The sequence below is a fragment of the Tachyglossus aculeatus genome, chromosome 12, assembly GCF_015852505.1.
Source record: "Tachyglossus aculeatus isolate mTacAcu1 chromosome 12, mTacAcu1.pri, whole genome shotgun sequence".
In the NCBI taxonomy this organism is placed as follows: domain Eukaryota; kingdom Metazoa; phylum Chordata; class Mammalia; order Monotremata; family Tachyglossidae; genus Tachyglossus; species Tachyglossus aculeatus.
Genome location: NC_052077.1, coordinates 2,792,902 through 2,818,666, shown reverse-complemented (window position 1 = coordinate 2,818,666; position 25,765 = coordinate 2,792,902). Strand labels below are relative to the sequence as shown.

Below are 25,765 nucleotides of genomic sequence, written 5' to 3'. Positions count from 1 at the left end.
CGTCTCCTCCCAAGCCGCGACCGCCTCCGTGGTCCCCTAAAGCCCTGGGGACCACGTTGGCTTCCGAAATTGCTATTTCAAGTGACGTCTCCTCCCGAGCCGCGGCCGCCCCCGTTTTTGCCTTCCCAGGGAATCTGCAGTCGTTCTGCGTGACCCAAGAGGGCTGTCATCTGCCGTAACTATTATAAAGAAATCTGTCGTAAAGAGTCGGCACTTTGTCGGCAGGTACGGTTCCAGGCTGACCGTACCTGCGAGGAGAGACCAGTTCCCGGACCTCCATGAAGACCCAGGAGTCTGGTCAGAAGAGCTAAAATTTCAGGGGGGTTCCGGGCCTCACACCAGGCTTTGGTCCTTGATTTCTGGCAAACGTCAGTGGTGAAGTTGGAATTTAAATCGGAGGCCCTGGGATTGTTAGTCAGCCCCATGTATCTATCTCTATCTCTTCTCCCTCCTATTTAGAGTGTGAACCCCAAGCGGGACTGTGTCCAACCTAATTAATTTGTATCTACCCCGGCGCTCAGGACAGTGTTTGACACCTGGTGAGCACTAAGATACCATTTAAAAAAGTGCTTGGAAAGAACAAAACAAAGTGCATTCTGTCGTACTGTCCTCTCCCAAGCAGTTACTACAGTGCTCTGCACAGAGTTAGTGCTCGTTTGATCGATTGACGTGACACATTCCCTGCCCACAAGGAGCTTACACTCTTAACGGGGGAGACGGAGGCAAAATATTCATTTGAAACAACAAAGAAAGGGAGGAGAGTCACCAGCAACTGGGACTAGCTAAGTGTGTGTAAAGCTGGCTGGACGGCTCTAGTCTTTGCCCGAAGGAAACGGAAACAATTTGAGTTAGGGCAGAGGGGAACGGAGAGTTCAAGAACAGGTTTCAAGGGGCAGGGACTCAACCCTGCATCTACATCCGCTGCCACATATTTCTTTCTGCATAATTACAATGCCTGGGGAACTTTGTAGTCAAGCAGTGGTGTTTATCAAGTGCTCACTGCGTGCAGGACACAAGGAGTGTGAACAGGAAGAAGGATTGGAAAATCACGTCAAGTACAGAGGACACATCAAATATCTCCAACCCTAAGTCCCCAATAAATGGGGATATTTGGGTCTATCAGACGGACACTGGGTTTGGGGGGTGGGGAGGGAGTAGGGGGAGACGAGAGCACATGCGTATCACTATTACTATGAATGGTAATACATAATATTATATGTATGATAATAATAACGGCATTTATTATTCATTCATTCAATCGTATTTATTGAGCGCTTACTGTGTGCAGACCACTGGACTAAGCGCTTGGGAAGTCCAAGTTGGCAACATACAGAGACGGTCCCTACCCAACAGCGGGCTCACAGTCTTGAAGGGGGAGACAGACAACAAAGCAAAACATATTAACAAAATAAAATAATATACATATTCATTCATTCATTCATTCAATCGTATTTATTGAGCGCTTACTGTGTGCAGAGCACTGTACTAAGCACTTGGGAAGTACAAGTTGGCAACATATAGAGATGGTCCCTACCCAACAGCGGGCTCACAGTCAAGAAGGGGGAGACAGACAACAGAACAAAACATATTAACAAAAGAAAATATATAGAATAAATATGTACAAATAAAATAGAGTAATAAATACGTACAAACATATATACATATATACAGGTGCTGCGGGGAGGGGAAGGAGGTAAGACGGGGGGGATGGGAAGGGGGCGGAGGGGGAGAGGAAGGAGGGGGCTCAGTCTGGGAATGCCAGCCTTCGGTAAGGCTACGGGCTCTGAAAGTGTTCCTTACAGAAAACGTTACAGTTCAGGACATCATCGACTGTATTATTTTAAGTCATCGCTGAAAGATTTCTAGTGATCATTCACGTACCACAACAACCAAATAACCTTGGGGATTTCCTCGTAGAAATGCTATTTATTACTATGTGCAAAGCACTGTTCTAAGCGCTGGGGAGGCTACAAGGTAATCAGGGTGTCTCACGGTGGGGGGGTGGTCACAGTCTTAATCCCCATTTTCCAGATGAGGTAACTGAGGCCCAGAGAAGTGAAGCGACTTGCCCAAAGTCACACAGCTGACAATTGGTGGAGCCGGGATTTGAACCCATGACCTCTGACTCCAAAGCCCGGGCTCTTTCCACTGAGCCACGCTGCTTCTCTATGTATGTATACTATGTATGCATGGAGACTGTGAGCCCACCGTTGGGTAGGGACCGTCTCTATGTGTTGCCAACTTGTACTTCCCAAGCGCTTAGTACAGTGCTCTGCACACAGTAAGCGCTCAATAAATACGATTGATTGATTGATTGATTGGTATGTACGAATACTATGCATAGCACTACGATTACTATGTATGAATCAGTTGTCTCTATTGAGCACTTACTATACGCAGAGCGCTATACTGAGCGCTTGGGAGAGCACAACAGAACAGACCTTCATTCGTATGTGAGTTTTGATTTTTCAGTGGGGATCGCGGTCGATGTCATGTGACTGTCACAACGACAAGAGACCTGCAGTGTTAATGAGAATGCATTTCTTACCGAATTTCCGTCACGGTCAGAGTGTCGGGTGCTTGAGAGGGGCAAAGGATGCACGGTGGAGAGAAGTGGGTTAAGAGAGTTGATTTGTAAGATGAAGAGAGCTCAAAAATCTCCAGTGACTGCCCGTCAACCTATGCGTCAAGCAAAAACTCCTCACTCTCGGCTTCAATAATAATAATAATAATAATGATGGCATTTATTAAGCACTTACGATGTGCTTTGCACCATTCTAAGCGCTGGGGAGGTTACAGTGTGATCAGATTGTCCCATGGGGGGCTCACAGTCTTAATCCCCATTTTCCAGATGAGGTCACTGAGGCCCAGGGAAGTTAAATGACTTGCCCAAAGTCACACAGCTGACAACCGGTGGAGCCGGGATTTGAACCCATGACCTCTGACTCCAAAGCCCAAGCTCTTTCCACTGAGCCACGCTGCTTCTCGGCTCTCCATCACCTCGCCGCCTCCCATCTCACCTCCCTTCTCTCCTCCGCTCCTCTGCCGCTGTGTTATTATTCTTCTATTTATTCTACTTGTACACATTTACCATTCTATTTATTTTGTTAATGATGTGCATTTAGCTTTAATTCTATTTGTTCTGACGACTTGACACCTGTCCACATATTTTGTTTTGTCACCTGCCTCCCCCTTCTAGACTGTGAGCCCGTTGTTGGGTTAGGGACCGTCTCTATATGTTACTTCCCAAGTGCTTAGTACAGTGCTCTGCACACAGTAAGCACTCAATAAATACGATTGAATGAATGAGTCAATCGTATTTATTGAGCGCTTACTGTGTGCAGAGCACTGTACTAAGCGCTTGGGAAGTACAAGTTGGCAACATATAGAGACGGTCCCTACCCAACAGTTGGGCTCACAGTCTAGAAGAGGGAGACAGGGAACAAAGCAAAACACTGTGAGCCCACTGTCTTTTAGACTGTGAGCCCACTGTTGGGTAGGGACTGTCTCTATATGTTGCCAATTTGTACTTCCCAAGCGCTTAGTACAGCACTCTGCACATAGTAAGCGCTCAATAAATATGATTGATGATGATGATGATATTAACAAAATAAAATAAATAGAAATGGAGAGAGAGAGAAACAGAGAGGGGGCAGAGAAACTGAGAGACAGAGAAAGAGAGGAAGAAACAGAGAAATGGAGAGAGAGAGAGAGAGAAACAGTGAGGGGGCAGAGAAACAGACAGAGAGGAAGAAATAGAGAAATGGAGAGAGAGAGAAACAGAGAGGGGGCAAAGAAACAGACAGAGACAGAGAAAGAGAGGAAGAAATAGAGAAATGGAGAGAGAGAGAGAAACAGAGAGGGGGGAGAGAAACAGACAGAGACAGAGAAAGAGAGGAAGAAATAGAGAAATGGAGAGAGAGGGCAGAGAAACAGAGACAGAGAGACAAACAGGCAGAGACAGAAAAACAGAGACAAACAGGGAAACAGAGGCAGAGACAGAGAGAGAGAGAGGAGGGGGCTTCAGAGCCCGAAGCCAGGCCCCTGTCCCCAAAGGCCAAGGGGTCTTGAATGAATGAATGAATGGTGGACAGCCCTGAGGTCAATGATAAGAAATTTCGGCTTGATGCAGAAGGAAATAAGGAATCACCGAAGGTTTGGGTGCAGGCCAATAAATCAATCGACGGTATTTATTGAGTGCTTAGTGAATGAAGAGCTCTGTACTAAGCGTTTTGGGGAGTGCCCTCCAACAGAGTTGACACACACGATCCCTGCCCACAAGGAGCTTACGGTCCGGAGGGGGAGAGTCGAGCTTGAAATAAGATATTTCAAGCAGCAGCGTGGGAGATGATGGCTGAGGTAAGAAAGTTGGTTTAGAATCTAATCTTGATTTGACCAGACACTATAGAGAAAGAATTAGCAAGTTTTAGCGGTAGAGTGGATCAATCAATCAATCAATCGTATTTACTGAGCGCTTACTGTGTGCAGAGCACTGTACTAAGCGCTTGGGAAGTACAAGTTGGCAAAATATAGAGACAGTCCCTACCCAACAGTGGACTCACAGTCTAAAAGTGGGCTCACAGTCTAAAAGGCTGAAAGACGGGAAGGAGTCGTGAATGACGCCGGGCTTTAGGGGTGGTGACGCTATCACGACAGAAGGGAAAATCAGGAAGAGAAGTGGTTAGAAAAAGTAAGAATTTATGAATGACGATGCCTGAAAATCTGAACGGTCACCTTGGAGAATCGCGACACGGAAGTCAGGGAAACAAAGAGTTTATTTTAGCTCTTTCTTCCCTTGGCAGATGGAAACATCATTCTGAATTCACACTGGGTTTTTTTTTTTTGTCTATTTGAATTTGGCTGCAGAAAATTCCTCAAGAATGCTAATGATTCCCGGATTAAAATGGTTTTCTGGCATAGAGGGAGGAAATCTTAATTCCTGCCATAAATTCAAGAGGGCTTCCAAGGACACACATCTCAGGACAAAGCAATATAGGGGGAAGTGTTACATAAAAGACCCTTAATGTATCTTCTATGTGCAGTATGGACTGTGAGCCCACTGTTCGGTAGGGACTGTTTCTATATGTTGCCAACTTGGACTTCCCAAGCGCTTAGTACAGTGCTCTGCACACAGTAAGCGCTCAATAAATACAACTGATTGATTGATTGCAGTCACCAGCACACTAACACTAACCAGATTGCCGGGAATAGATCAAAAAGGAAAGCAAATCGTGCAAGTTGAAAGAACGGCTGAAAAAAGCATCGGGAAGCGAATGATAATTTGCCCTCTGTTTGGACATTTGATCCAGAACCTTGCCTGTCCCCTTTTTGAATTTCGCACGCATGCCTACAAACCTGCTATAATCGCCTACCGCCAAACTTTACTGGGCACTGCAACATTTAAACCTTACAAAAGAGCACATGGTTTTAAAACAATAATGTCCAAAAATGCCCAGGCTCAATTTGCTAATGAGGGTCCCTCTGCCAAAAACTTGGCATTGCAAAAGGGTTGAATCGACGCGTTTGGAATGATAAAACTCTCTTCTAGACTGTGGGGTAGGGACTGTCTCTATATGTTGCCAACTTGTACTTCCCAAGCGCTTAGTACAGTGCTCTGCACACAGTAAGCGCTCAATAAATACGATTGATTGATTGACTGATTGATTTTCTCGCTCAGCTACGAAAATCTGCCTCTCCAGGAAAGGTGGGTCGGAGACGACTTGATGGCATAAAACGAGACATCAAGGGGGACAAGAGGGTAGGGAGTCTAGGTGGGATGGGATAAGAGCTTGGGATAAGAGAAGGGAATCCAAAGATCAGAGGTCTCGGCAGGGAGAGAAAACAGAAGGAAGACTAGAGGGGCAGGAAGAAATGGGTGGCGCATGCTTAATAATAATAATAATAATAATAATAATAATAATGATGATGATGATGATGATAATGACATTTATTAAGCGCTTACTATGTGCAAAGCCCTGTTCTAAGCGCTGGGGAGGTTACAAGGTCACCGGGTTGTCCCACGGGGGGCTCACGGTCTTAATCCCCATTTGACCGATGTGGTCACTGAGGCCCAGAGAAGTGACTTGCCCAAAGTCACACAGCTGATAATTGGCTGAGCCGGGATTTGAACCCATGACCTCTGACTCCAAAGCCCGGGCTCTTTCCCACTGAGCCACGCTGCTTCACTAGGGCCGGATCCCGGACCTTAACGCTGTACACATTCGTTCAATCAATCAATCAATCAATCAGTCGGATTTATTGAGCGTTTACTGTGAGCAGAGCACTGTACTAAGCGCTTGGGAGAGTATAACACAACAATAAAAAGATACATTCCCTGTTCACAGTGAACTTACAGTCTTGGGGAGGAACGGGGGTTGTCCTATCACGTTGTAGCACGTTGGACCGAATCAATCCATCAGTGGTATTTTGCCAACTGGGTATATGTTGCCAACTTGTACTTCCCAAGCGCTTAGTACGGCGCTCTGCACACAGTAAGCGCTCAATAAATACGATTGAATGAACGAGCCATGCTGTGAGCCCCACGTGGGACAACCTGATCAACTTGTATCCCCCCCAGCGCTTAGAACAGTGCTTGGCACATAGTAAGCGCTTAACAAATACCATCATTATTATTATTATTCTTATCAAGCCAGCACAGTCTGTTAGCCACTGCTGTTTTGCCACTTACAGTGTTCAGCGGAAATTTCATGGCTTCAGGTAGTGCTTCAGTGCGAGACGTAATTACATCAAAATCACCCAAGGTTTAGGATGCCAGGAGGGATTTGAGCTAAATGCTGAATTAAATGAAATGGATGGGTGGGCCGATCTTAATCATAATTGTCTACAGCAACAAAGGGCATCGCAATTCAAACCAATTACGACTAATTAGCACGATCCCATTAGCAGAAAACGATCATCAGTCTTTCCTCCAAAGTCTAGCTCGGTAAACATTTAGAGTCCACGCTTCCTTCATTCATTCGGTCGTATTTATCGAGCGCTTACTGTGTGCAGAGCACCGTACTAAGCGCTTGGGAAGTCCAAGTCGGCAACATCTAGAGACGGTCCCTACCCAACGGCCGGCTCGCAGTCTAGAAGGGGGGAGACAGACAACAAAGCAAAACATATTAACAAAATAAAATAAATAGAATAGATAGAATAGAATAGAATAGAATATAGGTAGAATAAAATAAATAGAACTTGTACTTCCCAAGCGCTTAGTACAGTGCTCTGTACACAGTAAATGCTCAATAACTATGATTGAGTGAGTGAGTGAGAAAGGGAAAATCCTCTATTGAACGGTCTGCTCTTAGAGTCCATACAAATCTCTAATTCATTCAATCGTATTTAATCATATTTAATCTTTAATGAATGCTAGAAGTGCCCCTCACCAAAAGAAACATCGGAATCACGTCTTGGATCAAGAAGTGCCTCGGAAGTTCTCGCAAGGAAAGGTCAGGAGGAATTAAAAGAGACTCACAGCCTGTGAAATTCCAGCAGCAATCGAGAAGGGATTAGAACCCTTGGCTTGGGTAGATAGGGAAAAGTATTTTATTATTATTATTGTTAATAATAATAATAATGGCATTTATTAAGCGCTTACTATGTGCAAACCACTGTTCTAACCGCTGGGGAGGTTACAAGGGGATCGGGTTGTCCCTTGTGGGGCTCACAGTCTTCATCCCCATTTTATTATATTCACGTACTTTCTGCGGTGGCATTTCCTTTCAAATATTTAAAGACCTTAAGCTGTTTTACTGTCAGGTGCTAGATATTTTTAAAAAGTAAAACATTAGAACTTTTTATTAGACTATTACCAGTTTGGAAAATAGTTGACAAAACTACAATCACATTTTCACACAGCTTTGGCATTTGAAAGATGAAACCACCCCGTGCGGGGGGGGGGGGGGGGGGGGGGGGAGTGCAAAGTGCTTATGTGACTAATCTGGTAATTTACTCTTAATTAGGGAAGAAAATGATTTCACAGCTTGGACACTGCTGAAAGGCGTAAGTTTCTACTAACATTAGGTAAGTATCATCCTCATAAATAAAGTAAACAAACATGTCATTCTTAACCACTTCTCTTGACTATTTACGCAAGGGACAAAATAATGATTTTGTGCCTGTTCCCTCATCCGTAAAATGGGAATTAAAGACTGTGAGCCCCCCTGTGGGACAACCTGATCACCTTGTTACCTCCCCAGCGCTTAGAACAGTGCTTTGCACATAGTAAGTGCTTAACAAATGCCATCATTATTATTATTATTATTACAGATGAGGTAACTGAGGCCCAGAGACATGAAGTGACTTGCCCAAAGTCACACAGCTGACAAGTGGCGGAGCCAGGATTTGAACCCGTGACCTCCGACTCCAAAGCCCCTGCTCTTTTAGACTGTGAGCCCATTGTTGGGTAGGGACTGTCTCTATATGTTGCCAACTTGTACTTCCCAAGCGCTTAGTACAGTGCTCTGCACACGGTAAGCGCTCAATAAATACGATTGATTGATTGATTTCCACTGAGCCACACTTACCGACCTTTTCTGTCACCCTGAAACATAATTAATGTCAAAGGACTACCCAGTTTCTGATCATTCTTTCAATCGTATTTATTGAGCGCTTACTGTGTGCAGAGCACTGTACTAAACGCTTGGGAAGTCCAAGTTGGCAACATATAGAGACGGTCCCTACCCAACAGTGGGCTCACAGACCAGAATAAAAACAGAGTCCAAAGAAACATTTTTTTATGGTATTTATTAACGCACTTATTAGGTGACAGGCACTACAACAACGATGACGGCATTTGTTACGAGCTTTTAAGGGCTTAGCAGAATGTGTCGCATATCCAACGGGCCAAAAAATACTTTATCGATTGATCGTGAGCAGCAGCGAGAAGCAGCGCGGCTCAGTGGAACGAGCCCGGGTTTGGGAGTCAGAGGTCACGGGTTCAAATCCCGGCTCCGCCGCTTGTCGGCTGTGTGACTTTGGCCAAGTCACTTCACTTCTCTGGGCCCCAGTTCCCTCATCTGGAAAATGGGGATTAAGATCGTGAGCCCCATGAGGGACAACCTGATCACCTTGTATCCTCCCCAGCGCTCAGAACAGTGCTTTGCACATAGTAAGCGCTTAATAAATGCCATTATTATTATTATTATTGTATCCTCCCCAGCGCTTAGAACAGTGCTTTTCACATAGTAAGCGCCTAATAAATGCCATTATTATTATTGTATCCTCCCCAGCGCTTAGAACAGTGCTTTTCACATAGTAAGCACCTAATAAATGCCATTATTATTATTGTATCCTCCCCAGCTTAGAACAGTGCTTTGCACATAGTAAGCGCTTAATAAATGCCATTATTATTATTATTGTATCCTCCCCAGAGCTTAGAACAGTGCTTTGCACATAGTAAGTGCTTAATAAATGCCATTATTATTATTATTATTGTATCCTCCCCAGCGCTTACAACAGTGCATTGCACATAGTAAGCGCTTAATAAATGGCATTATTCTTATTATTATTGTATCCTCCCCAGCGCTTAGAACACTGCTTTGCACATAGTAAGCTCTTAATAAATGCCATTATTATTATTATTATTGTATCCTCCCCAGCGCTTAGAACAGTGCATTGCACATAGTAAGTGCTTAATAAATGCCATTATTATTATTATTATTATTGTATCCTCCCCAGCGCTTAGAACAGTGCTTTGCACATAGTAAGCGCTTAACAAATGCCATTATTATTATTATTATTATTATTGTATCCTCCCCAGCGCTTAGAACACTGCTTTGCACATAGTAAGTGCTTAATAAATGCCATTATTATTATTATTATTGTATCCTCCCCAGCGCTTAGAACAGTGCTTTGCACATAGTAAGCTCTTAATAAATGCCATTATTATTATTATTGTATCCTCCCCAGCGCTTAGAACAGTGCATTGCACATAGTAAGTGCTTAATAAATGGCATTATTCTTATTATTATTGTATCCTCCCCAGCGCTTAGAACACTGCTTTGCACATAGTAAGCTCTTAATAAATGCCATTATTATTATTATTAGTGTATCCTCCCCAGCGCTTAGAACACTGCTTTGCACATAGTAAGCGCTTAATAAATGCCATTATTATTATTATTGTATCCTCCCCAGCGCTTAGAACAGTGCTTTGCACATAGTGAGCGCTTAACAAATGCCATTATTATTATTATTATTATTGTATCCTCCCCAGCGCTTAGAACAGTGCTTTGCACATAGTAAGCACTTAATAAATGCCATTATTATTATTATTGTATCCTCCCCAGCACTTAGAACAGTGCTTTGCACATAGTAAGTGCTTAAGAAATGCCATTATTATTATTATTGTTGTATCCTCCCCAGTGCTTACAACAGTGCTTTGCACGTAGTAAGCGCTTAATAAATGCCATTATTATTATTATTATTGTATCCTCCCCAGCGCTTAGAACAGTGCTTTGCACATAGTAAGCGCTTAACAAATACCCAAATTATCATTATTATTATCATTGAGTATATCAGCTATCCATACTAATTGCTCTAAAATATAATAATAATAAAACCTGATCACCTTGCAACCTCCTCAGCGCTTAGAAGAGTGCTTTGCACGTAGTAAGTGCTTAACAAATGCCATTATTATTATTATTATTATTATCTAAGCACTTACTATGTGCCAAGCGCTTAACAAATGCCATTAATATTATTATTATTTGCTAAGCACTTACTATGTGCCAAGCACCGTTCAAAGCACTGGGGTAGATATAAATAATCAGGTTGTCCCACGTGGGGAGTGCATCCTTTCTACTTGGAAATAAACAACCGTCCCTATTTCCTGATTTTATGTCCTCCTCATTTCACCCCGGAGGCTCAGCGTTTTCAGTGAAAGCTGAACTGAGCACAGTTCGTTTTCCGTTGGACTTGTCCGCTGTGTGACCTTAGGCAAGTCACTTCACTTCTCTGGGCCTCAGTTCCCTCATCTGGAAAATGGGGATTAAGATCGTGAGCCCCCCGTGGGACAACCTGTTCACCCTTGTAACCTCCCCAGCGCTTAGAACAGTGCTTCATACATAGTAAGCGCTTAACAGAGAAGCAGCGTGGCTCAGTGGAAAGAGCCCGGGCTTTGGAGTCTGAGGTCGTGGGTTCAAATCCCGGCTCCGCCACTTGTCAGCTGGGTGACTTTGGCCAAGTCACTTCACTTCTCTGGGTCTCAGTTCCCTCATCTGGAAATTGGGGATTAAGTCTGTGAGCGCCACATGGGACAACCTGATCACCTTGTAACCTCCCCAGCGCTTAGAACAGTGCTTCGTACATAGTAAGCGCTTTAACAGAGAAGCAGCGTGGCTCTGTGGAAAAAGCCCGGGCTTTGGAGTCCGAGGTCGTGGGTTCAAATCCCAGCTCCGCCACTTGTCAGCTGGGTGACTTTGGCCAAGTCACTTCACTTCTCTGGGTCTCAGTTCCCTCATCTGGAAATTGGGGATTAAGTCTGTGAGCCCCCCGTGGGACAACCTGTTCACCTTGTAACCTCCCCAGCGCTTAGAACAGTGCTTCGTACATAGGAAGCGCTTAAAAGAGAAGCAGCGTGGCTCAGTGGAAAGAGTCCAGGCTTTGGAGTCCGAGGTTGTGGGTTCAAATCCCAGCTCTGCCACTTGTCAGCTGTGTGACTTTGGCCAAGTCACTTCACTTCTCTGGCCCTCAGTGACCTCATCTGGAAAATGGGGATTAAGATCGTGAGCCCCCCGTGGGACAACCTGTTCACCTTGTAACCTCCCCAGCGCTTAGAACAGTGCTTTGTACATAGTAAGTGCTTAACAGAGAAGCAGTGTGGCTCAGTGGAAAGAGCCCAGGCTTTGGAGTCTGAGGTCATGGGTTCAAATCCCGGCTCCGCCACTTGTCAGCTGGGTGACTTTGGCCAAGTCACTTCACTTCTCTGGGCCTCAGTTCCCTCATCTGGAAAATGGGGATTAAGATCGTGAGCCCCCCGTGGGACAACCTGTTCACCTTGTAACCTCCCCAGCGCTTAGAACAGTGCTTCGTACATAGTAAGCGCTTAACAGAGAAGCAGCGTGGCTCAGTGGAAAAAGCCCGGGCTTTGGAGTCCGAGGTCGTGGGTTCAAATCCCAGCTCTGCCACTTGTCAGCTGTGTGACTTTGGCCAAGTCACTTCACTTCTCTGGGCCTCAGTTTCCTCATCTGGAAATTGGGGATTAAGTCTGTGAGCCCCACGTGGGACAACTTGATTGCCTTGTACCTACCCCAGTGCTTAGAACAGTGCTTTGCACTTAATGAATGCCATCATTATTATTATTATTATAATGATAATGATGGTACATGTTAAGCGCTTACTATGTGCCAAGTACTTGTACTTCCCAAGCGCTTAGTACAGTGCTCAGCACACAGTAAGCGCTCAATAAATACGACTGAATGAATGAATGAAAGTACTGTACCCAGCGCCGGGGTAGATACAAGATAATCAGATTGGACACAAACCACATCCTACTTGCTTATTTTTACTTTGAGTGTTTCTTTCCTTATTTTTTTTTTGTTGCTTTCTTGTTGATACTTTTTACTTTGTGCGCTTTCTGTCAGTCAATCATATATACTGAGCGCTTACCGCGTGCAGATCACTGTACTGCTTGGGAGAGTTCAACAGAATAATCAATCAATCAATCGTATTTATTGAGCGCTTACTGTGTACACAGCACTGTACTAAGCGCTTGGGAAGTACAAGCTGGCAACATAATATCACGGACACATTCCCTGCTTCTCGACTTGCGTCGTTTTAGCGTTTTTTTGGCTTCACCTCTCTTTAGATGTCTCTCATCGGTTCTCCCTCGCGGGCTTGGGACCGCACTTAGAGGCCGTGTGACTTGGAGCAAGTCACTTCACTTCTCTGGGCCTCAGTTACCTCAACTGTAAAATGGGGATGAAGACTGTGAGCCCCATGTGGGACAACCTGATCACCTTGTATCCTCCCCAGCACAGTGCTTGGCATATAGTAAGCGCTTTACAAATATCATTATTATTATTAAATCCCGCCCCCCCCAAGATGCCCTTCATTCATTCATTCATTCAATCATATTTATTGAGCGCTTATGTGTGCAGGGCACTGTACTAAGCGCTTGGAAAGTACAATTCAGCAATAAAGCACCTACAGTAGCGCTTAGCATACAATAAACCCATTGTTGGGTAGGGACTGTCTATATATGTTGCCAACTTGTACTTCCCAAGCGCTTAGTACAGTGCTCTGCACACAGTTAGCACTCAATAAATACAACTGAATGAATAAACTTTCAATAAATACTATTACCACTTCAAGTTCTACAGCTACTATAATTACATTAACTGGGGGCAAAGGAGAATGGGGAAGAGATAGTTTCATTCATTCATCCAAATGTATTTATTGAGCGCTTACTGTGTGCACAGCACTGCACTAAGCGCTTGGAAAGTACAATTCAGCAATAAAGTAGCTTCAGTAGCGCTTAACATACAATAAACCTGTTGTTGGGTAGGGACCGTCTCTATATGTTGCCAACTTGTACTTCCCAAGCGCTTAGTACAGTGCTCTGCACACAGTAAGCGCTCAATAAATACGATTAAATGAATAAACGTTCAATAAATACTACAAGTTCTACAGCAACTATAATTACATTAACTGGGGGTGAAGGAGAATGGGGAAGAGATCATTTCATTCATTCATTCATTCAAATGTATTTACTGAGCGCTTACAGTGTGTACAGCACTGTACACAGTGAGAAGCAGTGTGGCTCAGTCAATCAATCAATCAATCAATACTATTTATTGAGCGCTTACTGTGTGCAGAGCACTGTACTAAGTGCTTGGAAAAGAGCCCGGGCTTTGGAGTCATAGGGCACGGGTTCAAATCCTGGCTCCACCACTTGTCAGCTGTGTGACTTGGGCAAGTCACTTATCTTCTATTTATCTTCTATTTATTATTTCTATTTATTCTATTTATTTTATTTTGTTAATATGTTTTGTTTTGTTCTCTGTCTCCCCCTTCTAGACTGTGAGCCCGCTGTTGGGTAGGGACCGTCTCTAGATGTTGCCAACTTGGACTTCCCAAGCGCTTAGTACAGTGCTCTGCACACAGTAAGCGCTCAATAAATACAACTGAATGAATGACTCTTCTCTGGGCCTCACCTCCCTCATCTGTAAAATGGGGATTAAGACTGTGAGCCCCCCGTGGGACAACCTGATCACCTTGTAACCTTCCCACTGTTGGGTAGGGACCGTCTCTATATGTTGCCAACTTGTACTTCCCCAGCGCTTAGACCAGTGCTTTGCACATAGCAAGCGCTTAATAAATGCCATCATCATCATCACTGTACTAAGCGCTTGGAAAGTACAATTCAGCAATAAAGAGAGCCGATCCCTGCCCACGACGGGCTTCCAGTCCAGAAGCGGGGAAACACGGAAACCAGCATCAGTAGCCTCGATGGAAATGAACGGAATTATGGCTCCGTACACGTCAGAAACCAGAAGGAAACACGTTCGAAAATGTGATTGGAAAACCGCCCGGGATGTCACCCTTTTCGGAAGGGAATTGCAAAAGGGGAAAAGAAAATCGCTCACCCTCCTCCGGCTTCACCGCCGCGGGTAGGCTGCTCCAATCTACGGTCCAGTTTGGGCAGGGATGGGGAGAGAACTGGGCCTCAATGCCTTTTTCCTGTAAAGGGAGAAGTGTGAGTGTCCGGCCGGATCATATAAATGTACACACAACGCACACCACACACACACAACATCACGCTGCTCTGAACGTTTAGGGTGACTTATTGACAATCGCCATTTGCCCATCTCTTTCCTCCCCGCTGCAAAGAAACAAATAAAGTCCATTCGACATAACGGTTCCCGCCTTTTTTCCCGTGCAGTGGGTATACAAGGCGGCGAAAGAGGATTCAAAAACCAGGGATTTTTATTTAAAAAAAGCAAAAATATCCGTACGAGCAAGGCTGATCCACATTTTTCCCCAAATGATGGAGGGGGATTTCAGCGCATTTCCACGCCGAAGCGCACACCCACTTTAAAACCAAAATCTGGGAGTTTTAAAGGGTTGTTTGGTAACACGGCCGCAAAAAGGAAACAACGTCAGGGGGTTAAATTTCTAAAATGGGTCTGGGACTAATGCGGCGCGATCGCCAAGCTGGCGCTTTTTGACTTTGAGGCATCCGTATGAGTGAGTTTTAATTGGAAAAATAGAAATTAGTACTTACACCCCAGGGACCTAAGGCTCTAATAATAGAAACACTTTCTGTAAGAGCGTGAAATTCAAGAATTCTATTACCGGATCTTCACAAATCATTAAGACCGCAAAAATGCAGCTCGGTATGTTAGTTCCATGATCCTTCTGCCCTGTATTCCATCCAAAACAATCATTTTTTATCTATCTATCTGTCTATCTATCTATATCTATCTACCTATCTATATCTATATCCATCTACCTACCTACCTATCTCTAGCATCTATCTATTGATCGATTTATCTAAATATATATGTGTGTATGTCTATATACATATATTCACACAAACCTGATATACACACGTATATATACACACAGACATATATATATACACACACATATATACACAAACATATATACACACAAACATATACATATATTCACACAAATATACACATACAAAAGCCTCAGTCTCATGATCGAAACATTTCCTTAATATATATTAATACCTACATATACACACACATAATATGAATATATGTATATATATGCATTACAATATCCATATATTATTATATTATTATAATATCATGTATTATTGTTAGCACTTAGAACAGTGCTTTGCACATAGTAAGCGCTTAATAAATGCCATCATCATCATATAAAATCAGGGCCGCACCTGGAGAGTTTCCAGTAATAATAATGATGGTATTCGTTAAGCGCTTACTATGTGCAGAGCACTGTTCTAAGCGCTGGGGAGGTGACAAGGCGATGGGGTTGTCCCACAGGGGGCTCCCAGTTTTAATCCCCATTTTCCAGATGAGGTCACTGAGGCCCAGAGAAGTGAAGTGACTTGCCCAAAGTCACCCAGCTGACAGTTGGCGGAGCCGGGATTTGAACCCATGACCTCTGACTCCAAAGCCCGGGCTCTTCCCGCTGAGCCACGCTGCTTCTCCAGTCCTCTACCAGTCTCGGCTATGGGAGGGAGAGTCAAGCAGAGGCCTACAGCACTTAGAACAGTGCTTTGCACATAGTAAGCGCTTAACAAATACCATTATTATTATTATTATTATTATTATTATTATTATTATTATTATTATTGCCCATTCCATCCCTAGCTTGGCCAGCGGGTAGCGAGTGGCAGGCCATCGGCTCCAAGCCCAAACTCCGCTGTGCTGGGCGGCAGCGTCAAAGAAGAGAGTCGAGGGCGGAGACTCGTGTTTTACCGAGCGGAAGGACGCGCCGGGAAACCACTTCCAGATTTTTCCCAGGAAAACTCGACGGATCCGCTCCCGGAATGACTGCATCATCATCGTCATCAATCGTATTTATTGAGTGCTTACTGTGTGCAGAGCACTGGACTAAGCGCTTGGGAAGTACAAGCTGGCAACATAGAGAGACAGTCCAGACGGAGGTGGGGCGCTCTGGGAAAGCTGCGTCTTTGGCGTCGCTGTGGGTCGGAGACGACTCGACCGCATAAGACATGTACATTCATTCATTCAGTCAGTCAGTCGTATTTATTGAGCGCTTACTGTGTGCAGAGCACTGGACTAAGTGCTTGGGAAGGACAAGTCGGCAACGCGTAGAGACAGGCCCTACCCGACAACAGGCTCACAGTCTAGAAGGGGGAGACGGACAACAAAACAAAAATACATATTCATTCACTCACTCATTCATTCATTCATTCAATCGTATTTATTGAGCGCTTACTGTGTGCAGAGCACTGTACTAAGCACTTGGGAAGGACAAGTCGGCAACGCATAGAGACGGGCCCTACCCAACAACAGGCTCACAGTCTAGAAGGGGGAGACAGACAACAAAACAAAAATATATATTCATTCACTCATTCATTCATTCATTCGTATTTATTGAGCGCTTACTGTGTGCAGAGCACTGTACTAAGCGCTTGGGAAGGACAACTCAGCAACACATAGAGATGGACCCTACCCAACAACGGGCTTACAGTCTAGAAGGGAGAGACATTCATTCACTCATTCATTCAATCGTATTTATTGAGTGCTTACTGTGTGCAGAGCACTGTACTAAGCGCTTGGGAAGTACAAGTTGGCAACATATAGAGACAGTCCCTACCCAACAGCGGGCTCACAGTCTAGATGGGGGAGACAGACAACAGAACAAAACATATTAACAAAATCCGGCGCTTAGAACAGTGCTTTGCACATAGTAAGCACTTAACAAATATTATTATTATTATTATTAGAAGATAATACACATATTCATTCATTCAATCATATTTATTGAGCGCTTACTGTGCACAGAGCACTGTACTAAGCACTTGGGAAGTACAAGTTGGCAACATATAATGATGGTCCCTACCCAACAGTGGGCTCACAGTCTAGAAGGAGGAGACAGAACAGAACATATTAACAAAATAAAATAATACATATATTCATTCATTCATTCATTCATTCAATCGTATTTATTGAGCGCTTACTGTGTGCAGAGCACTGGACTAAGTGCTTGGTAAGTCCAAGTTGGCAACATCTAGAGACGGTCCCTACCCAACAGCGGGCTCACAGTCTAGAAGCGGGAGACAGAGAACAAAAGCAAACATATTAACAAAAGAAAATAAATAGAATAAATATGTACAAGGAAAATAAACAGAGTAATAAATATGTACAAACATATATACATATATACAGGTGCTGGGGGGAAGGGAATACCCCAGTGATTAGAACAGTGCTTGGCACATAGTAAGCGCCCCTCCCCATCCCCTCACCTTACCTCCTTCCCCTCCCCACAGCACCTGTCTATATCAATCAATCAATCAATCGTATTTATTGAGCGCTTACTATGTGCAGAGCACTGTACTAAGCGCTTGGGAAGTACAAATTGGCATCACATAGAGACAGTCCCTACCCAACAGTGGGCTCACAGTCTAAAAGGGGGAGACAGAGAACAGAACCAAACATACCAACAAAATAAAATAAGTAGGATAGAAATGTACAAGTAAAATAAATAAATAAATAAATAAATAGAGTAATAAATATGTACAACCATATATACATATATACAGGTGCTGTGGGGAAGGGAAGGAGGTAAGACGGGGGGATGGAGAGGGGGACGAGGGGGAGAGGAAGGAAGGGGCTCAGTCTGGGAAGGCCTCCTGCTCAGTCTGGGAAGGCCTCCTATATGTATATATGTTTGTAGGTATTTATTACTCTATTTATTTATTTATTTATTTATTTATTTATTTATTTATTTTATTACTCTATTACTCTATTTATTTCTTTTATTTGTACATATTTATTCTATTTATTTTATTTTGTTAATATGTCTTGTTGTCTGTATTCCCCTTCTAGACTGTGAGCCCGCTGTTGGGTAGGGACCGTCTCTTTATGTTGCCGACTTGGACTTCCCAAGCGCTTAGTACAGTGCTCTGCACACAGTAAGCGCTCAATAAATACAACTGAATGAATGAATGCACGAATGAATGAATGAATGAAGCGCTTAAACAAGTACCATCATTATTAGTATTTTTATTATTAACACTAGGGTGGAAAACCGGTGGCCGCAGACTGGGGCGATGCTGTTAGGGTGTATCGTTCAGGGTAGATCAGAGGTAGCGTGACTCAGGGGAAAGGGGCCTGGGCTTGGGAGTCAGAGGTCGTGGGTTCGAATCCCATCACCGCCGCTTGTCAGCTGGGTGACTTTGGGCAAGTCACTTCCTTCTCTGGGCCTCATTTACCCTTCTAGACTGTGAGCCCTTTTTTAGGTAGGGACCGTCTCTACATGTTGCCAACTTGGACTTCCCAAGCGCTTAGTACAGTGCTCTGCACACAATAAGTGCTCAATAAATACGACTGAATGAATGAAAATGGGGATTAAGACTGTGAGCCCCCCGTGGGACAACCTGCCTCTTTAGATCTAACCCAATGCTTAGAACAGTGCCTGGCACATAGAAAGCGCTTACCAAATACCATTATTATTATTAATATGTACCCGTCTCCATGCTTTGTTTTGTCGTCTGTCTCCCCTTTTTAGACCGTGAGCCCGTTGCCGGGTAGGGACCGTCTCTAGATGATGCCGACTTGGACTTCCCAAGCGCTTAGTACAGTGCTCAGCAATCAATCAATCAATCGATCGCATTTATTGAGCGCTTACTGTGTGCAGAGCACTGTACTAAGCGCTCGGGAAGCACAAGTTGGCAACATATAGAGACGGTCCCTACCCAACGGCAGGCTCACAGTCTAGAGCACACAGTCTAAAGCACACAGTAACAGCTCAATAAATACGACTGAATGAATGAACGAACAGTAAGCACTCAATAAATACGACTGAATGAATGAACAAACAGTAAGCGCTCAATAAATACGACTGAATGAATGAGAGTACACTCCACTGCACATCTGGGTATATATTTTAAAGTCTTTCGCAGCCAGATGTTCTCTTCTTGAATGACCGAGGCACTTTGCCGCTCCAGGCACGTATTCTCTCTATCCCACTGGGTCCCCGCCAATTCATTTTTTTTACGGGATGTGTTAAGCGCTTACTACATGTCAGAAACTCACTAAGCGCCACGGTAGAGACAAGCAAATCAGGTTCAACCCAATCCCCACCGCATGTAGGGCTCCCCATCTTCATCCCCATGTGGCATACGGGGTAACTGAGGCACAGAGAAGCAAAGTGGCTCACTCAAGGTCACACAGCAGACACGTGGCGGCGCAGGGATTAGAACCCGGGTCCTTCTGATTCCCTGGCCTGTGTTCGAGACGCTAGGCTACGCTGCCTCCTGATGCATGCCCCTTGAACGCTGCGGCAGACGCCGGGAGGTGGGGATCCCGATCCAATTAGGGATACGCAGATGATGATGATGATAACGATAATAATAATAATGTTCTAAGTGCTGGGGAGGTTACAAGGTGATCAGGTTGTCCCACAGGGGGCTCACAGTCTTAATCCCCATTTTAATAATAATAATAATTATTATTATGGCATTTATTAAGCGCTTACTAAGTGCAAAGCACTGTTCTAAGCGCTGGGGAGGTTACAAGGTGATGAGGTTGTCCCACGGGGGGCTCACAATCTTAATCCCCATTTTAATAATAATTATTATGGCATTTATTAAGCACTTACTATGTGCAAAGCACTGTTCTAAGCGCTGGGGAGGTTACAAGGTGATCAGGTTGTCCCACGGGGGGCTCACAGTCTTAATCCCCATTTTAATAATAATTATTATGGCATTTATTAAGCGCTTACTATGTGCAAAGCACTGTTCTAAGCGCTGGGGAGGTTACAAGGTGATGAGGTTGTCCCCCGGGGGTGCTCACAGTCTTCATTAGAAGCAGCGTGGCTCAGTGGAAAGAGCCTGGGCTTGGGAGTCAGAGGTCACGGGTTCGAATCCCAGCTCTGCCACATGTCTGCTGTGTGACCTTGGGCAAGTCACTTCACTTCTCAGAGTCTCAGTTCCCTCATCTGGAAAATGGGGATTAAGACTGTGAGCTCCCTGTGGGACAACCTGATCACCTTGTAACCTCCCCAGTGCTTAGAACAGTGCTTTGCACATAGTAAGCGCCTAACAAATGCCATCATTATTATGATTGTTATAGAAGCAGCGTGGCTCAGTGGAAAGAGCCCGGGTTTTGGAGTCAGAGGTCATGGGTTCAAATCCCATCTTCCCCCACGTCTGCTGTGTGACCTTGGGCAAGTCACTTCACTTCTCGGAGCCTCAGTTCCCTCATCTGGAAAATGGGGATTAAGACTGTGAGCCCCACGTGGGACAACCTGATCACCTTGTAACCTCCCCAGTGCTTAGAACAGTGCTTTGCACATAGTAAGCGCCTAATAAATGCCATCATTATTATGATTATTATAGAAGCAGCGTGGCTCAGTGGAAAGAGCCGGGCTTTGGAGTCAGAGGTCATGGATTCAAATCCCGGCTTCCCCCACATGTCTGCTGTGTGACCTTGGGCAAGTCATTTAACTTCTCTGAGCCTCAGTTACCTCATCTGTAAAACGGGGATTAAGACTGTGAGCCCCACGTGGGACCATGTGATCACCTTGTATCCCCCCCAGTGCTTAGAATAGTGCACATAGTAAGCGCTTAACAAATGCCATCATTATTATTATTATTACAATCCCCATTTTCCAGATGAAGTCACCCAGCCGACACCTGGCGGAGCCGGGATCTGAACCCGTGACCCCCGACTCCAAAGCCCGGGCTCTTTCCGCCGAGCCACGCTGCTTCTCAAGCATCGGAGATGATGTTTAAAAGGGAAGCGTCCGGACAGAGCGTACTTACCATCAACTTGGACATCGTGGGTCTGGGGCCTCCGACGAACCGAGGGTCGCCGGGAACCTGCGCGGCGTCAGGAACCGCACCCGGGCTTGGCGGCTGTTTTTCCCGGGCGGCCCCTGAATTGGGGAACTGGAGAAACCGGATTCCACAGTTTTGAGCGGCTCTCTTCACTCCGGGTACCGCCTGAACTCTCTGATACCAAGAGGCGATCAGGGGAAGCTCGTCCAGATATTTACTCTGCTTCTTGCAGGCTGAAACCTTGGGGAGGAAAAGCAATATTTGGTATTGAAATAATAATTTTGGTATTTGTAAAGCGCTTACTATGTGGAAAGCTATGTGCCCCTTCCTCCATCCCCCCCATCTTACCTCTTTCCCTTCCCCACAGCACCTGTATATATGTTTGTACATATTTATTACTCTATCTATTTATTTTACTTGTACATGTCTATTCTATTTATTTTATTTTGTTAGTATGTTTGGTTTTGTTCTCTGTCTCCCCCTTTTAGACTGTGAGCCCACTGTTGGGTAGGGACTGTCTCTATATGTTGCCAATTTGTACTTCCCAAGCGCTTAGCTCTGCACAATTAAGCGCTCAATAAATACGATTGATGATGATTGATGATGATGATGGAAAGCACTGTTCTAAGCGCCGGGGACGATACAAAGTGATTCTACTTCATCATCATCAATCGTATTTATTGAGCGTATTTATTTATCGTATTTATTGAGTATAAAGCAATTTATACTTCCCTCTCAGGGTCACGCCGGGGGAGTTTCCAGTCCTCTACCAGTCTCGGCTACGGGAGGGAGAGTCGAGCAGAGGCCTAACCGTTCCATCCCTGGCTTGGCCAGTGGCTAGCGAGTGGAAGGCCATTGGCTACAATCAATCAATCGTATTTATTGAGCGCTTACTGTGTGCCGAGCACTGTACTGAGCGCTTGGGAAGTCCAAGTTGGCAACATCTAGAGACGGTCCCTACCCAACACTGGGCTCACAGTCTAGAAGGGGGAGACAGACAACGAAACCAAACATAGTAACAAAATAAAATCAATAGAATAGATATGTACAAGTAAAATAGAGTAATAAATCTGTACAATCATATATACAGGTGAGGTGGGGAAGGGAAGGAGGCAAGACGGGGGGGATGGAGAGGGGGACGAGGGGGAGAACAAGTCCAAACTCCCCTGTGCTGGGCGGCAGCGTCCAGGGAGAGAGTCGAGGGCGGAAACTCGAGTTGACCGTGACGGGAAACCGTTTCCGTATTTTGATCGGGAAAACTCTCCGGAGACACTACCAGGACGGCGGCAGATGGAGAGCGGGCCGTTCCGGGGGAGATGCATCCGTGGTGTCGCTACGGTCCGGAAACGACTCGACGGCGTAAGACGGCATTTTACCATTCGATCCGAAAGGCGAAGGAGTTCATAATGACAGTACAAGCCTTCGAGCAAGGACTAAGTCTGCGGCGGTGTTGCCAAACGCTGTACTAAATGCCGGGGGAGAGACAAGCTAAGCAGGCCGAACACAGTCCCCGTTATCCATTCATTCAATCGTATTTATTGAGCGCTTACTGTGTGCAGAGCACTGTACTAAGCGCCTGTCCCACATAGGGCTCCCAGTCTCAATCCCCCTTTTACAGATGAGATATCTGAAGCTCAGAGAAGCCAAGTGACTTGCCCAAGGTCATACAGTGGACAAACCGACGGGTCCTCCCGACCCCCGAGCTCAAAAATTCGCCACTGGGCCATGCTGCCACGCTGTTGAGGGGGGAAATATGTGATTCTTGTGCGATCAAATAGAAGTTAAAGAATAACTGTGTACCCTATTTTATCTGCCGTTCAATCGCATTTTTTAATGTCAGGTGTTCTTTCCCTTTATGGCTGCAGAGGGAATGGGATAAATCCTGTAATAGTCTATGTTAAACCACAACCAGGAAGAGTTCCTAAGAGTGCTGTTAACAGAAGCGAATAATGATCAATAATCACAATTTTCTGTTAATTGTTATGCAAAATAATATTTTTAATCAGCCTCCTTCTTGCCGTGCCTTGCTTCATTTTATTATTTTTTCAGGTTACAAAGGGTTCTTTTGCGATCAAATAGAAGTTAAAGAATAACTGTGTACCCTACTTTATCTGCCGTTCAATCGCATTTTTTAATGTCAGGTGTTCTTTCCCTTTATGGCTGCAGAGGGAATGGGATAAATCCTGTAATAGTCTGTCTATGTTAAACCACAACCAGGAAGAGTTCCTAAGAATGCTGTTAACAGAAGCGAATAATGATCAATAATCACAATTTTCTGTTAATTGTTATGCAAAATAATATTTTTATCAGCCTCCTTCTTGCCGTGCCTTGCTTCATTTTATTATTTTTTCAGGTTACAAAGGGTTCTTTTGCGATCAAATAGAAGTTAACAACTGCGTACCCTATTTTATCTGCCGTTGAGTCGCACTTTTTAATGTCAGGTGTTCTCTCCCTTTATCCCTCATGGCTGCAGAGGGAATGGGATAAATCCTGTAATTGTCTATGTTAGACCACAACCAGGAAGAGTTCCTAAGAATGCTGTTAACAGAAGCGAATAATGATCAATAATCATAATTCCCTCTTAATTGTTGTACAAAATGATATTTTTATCAGCCTCCTTCTTGCCGTGCCTTGCTTCATTTTATTATTTTTTTCAGGTTGCAAAGGGTTCTTTTGTGATCAAATAGAAGTTAAAGAATAACTATGTACCCTATTTTATCTGCTGTTCAGTTGCATTTTTTAATGTAAGGTGTTCTCTCCCTTTATCCCTCATGGCTGCAGAGGGAATGGGATAAATCCTGTAATTGTCTATGTTAGACCACAACCAGGAAGAGTTCCTAGGAATGCCGTTAACAGAAGCTAATAATGATCACTAATCACCATTCTCTTTTAATTGTTGTACAAAATAATATTTTTATCAGCCTCCTTCTTGCCGTGCCTTGCTTCATTTTATTATTTTTTCGGGTTACGTACACAGTCTTAATCCCCATTTTACAGACGAGGTCACTGAGGCACGGAGAAGTTAAGCATCGAATCAAGCCATCGTATTTATCGAGCGCTTGGGAGCGGGGATATGTACGTAAGTGCTACGGGGCCGAGCGAGAGGTGAGAAAAGGGTGGTGCAAAACGGAAGGGACAATGCAGAAGGGAGAGGGAGAAGAGAAAATGAAGGTTAGTTGGGGAAGGCCTCTTGGAGGAGATGTGATTTTCATAAGGTTTTAGTAAACCATGCAACCCCCTGGCTTCATTCATTCATTCAATCGTATTTATCGAGCGCTTACTGTGTGCAGAGCACTGTACTAAGCGCTTGGGAAGTACAAGTTGGCAACATGCTTTCCCAAGAAGACGCAAGAAACTATGAAACCAGAAGAAGCAGCGTGGTTCAGTGGAAAGAGCCTGGACTTTGGAGTCAGAGGTCATGGGTTCAAATCCCGGCTCCGCCAACTGTCAGCTGTGTGACTTTGGGCAAGTCACATTACTTCTCTGGGCCTCAGTGACCTCATCTGTAAAATGAGGATTAAAACTGCGAGCCCCCCGAGAGACAACCTGATCACCCTGTAACCTCCCCAGCGCTTGGAACGGTGCTCTGCACATAGTAAGCACTTAACAAATACCATATTTGTTATTATTATTATATTATTATTACTATTATTATTATTACTGCATATTATTATTATGCAGTGCAATCAGCTCCAGCCCCCTAAACTGGGGGGGAAAACCTTCTTTCCCGGGCTCCCAAACTGTACATTCAGCTGGAGGCAAAGGCTATTTTCAGAGCAGGGGAAAAGTGAATCGGAAAAATGCTTTTCCAGGCGAGATTCCGAACGGACAAAGAAATGGATCAGGCGGTCATCTCATGAGTGTTCAGGAAGAGCGGGAAGAAGGACTCTCTCCCCTCTGCCCGATCCAAATTAACATTATCTTCTTTCCGCGGCCAAGAGCCTTGTCTCCCTCGGTTCATCCAAATTAGGCGGTCAACGCTTGGGGGTGAGGCGGCGAGTGGCGTTGCCATGGCAACGGCTATACTGTCACAAACGGGAGATGGAGACTTATGATTAGGAAGGGATAGGAGCAGGAAGGTCAGGCCAGAGGCGCTCTCTGGACTCACGGCCGCCTGGCAATTATCGGGGCTGAAGGAAGAGCCGGGAACGCGAAATCAGAAAATCCGTCCCCGCCTCCTCGGTGGTTGAATTCTTGTTGGATTCTGATTGGCATTAAGGTTAAATAATCGCCGGAAAGACTAGGTAGAAATGGCAATAAATCTGACCCCTGTCCCTACGACGCACACGATTCTTA

At 44.7% G+C, this 25,765-nt stretch overlaps 1 protein-coding gene across 1 annotated transcript in view; it reads right to left on the bottom strand.

The window, feature by feature from the left end:
- The window catches only part of GSTCD (glutathione S-transferase C-terminal domain containing), a 114,972-nt gene that overhangs the window by 68,607 nt on the left and 20,600 nt on the right, over positions 1–25,765 (bottom strand). Inside the window, exons 4-5 of the mRNA XM_038755132.1 lie at positions 21,455–21,709; positions 14,589–14,682 (exon numbers count right to left, since the gene is read on the bottom strand). Of these exons, the coding sequence (XP_038611060.1) occupies positions 14,589–14,682; positions 21,455–21,709 (349 nt within the window). The remainder of the gene's footprint in view (positions 1–14,588; positions 14,683–21,454; positions 21,710–25,765) is intronic.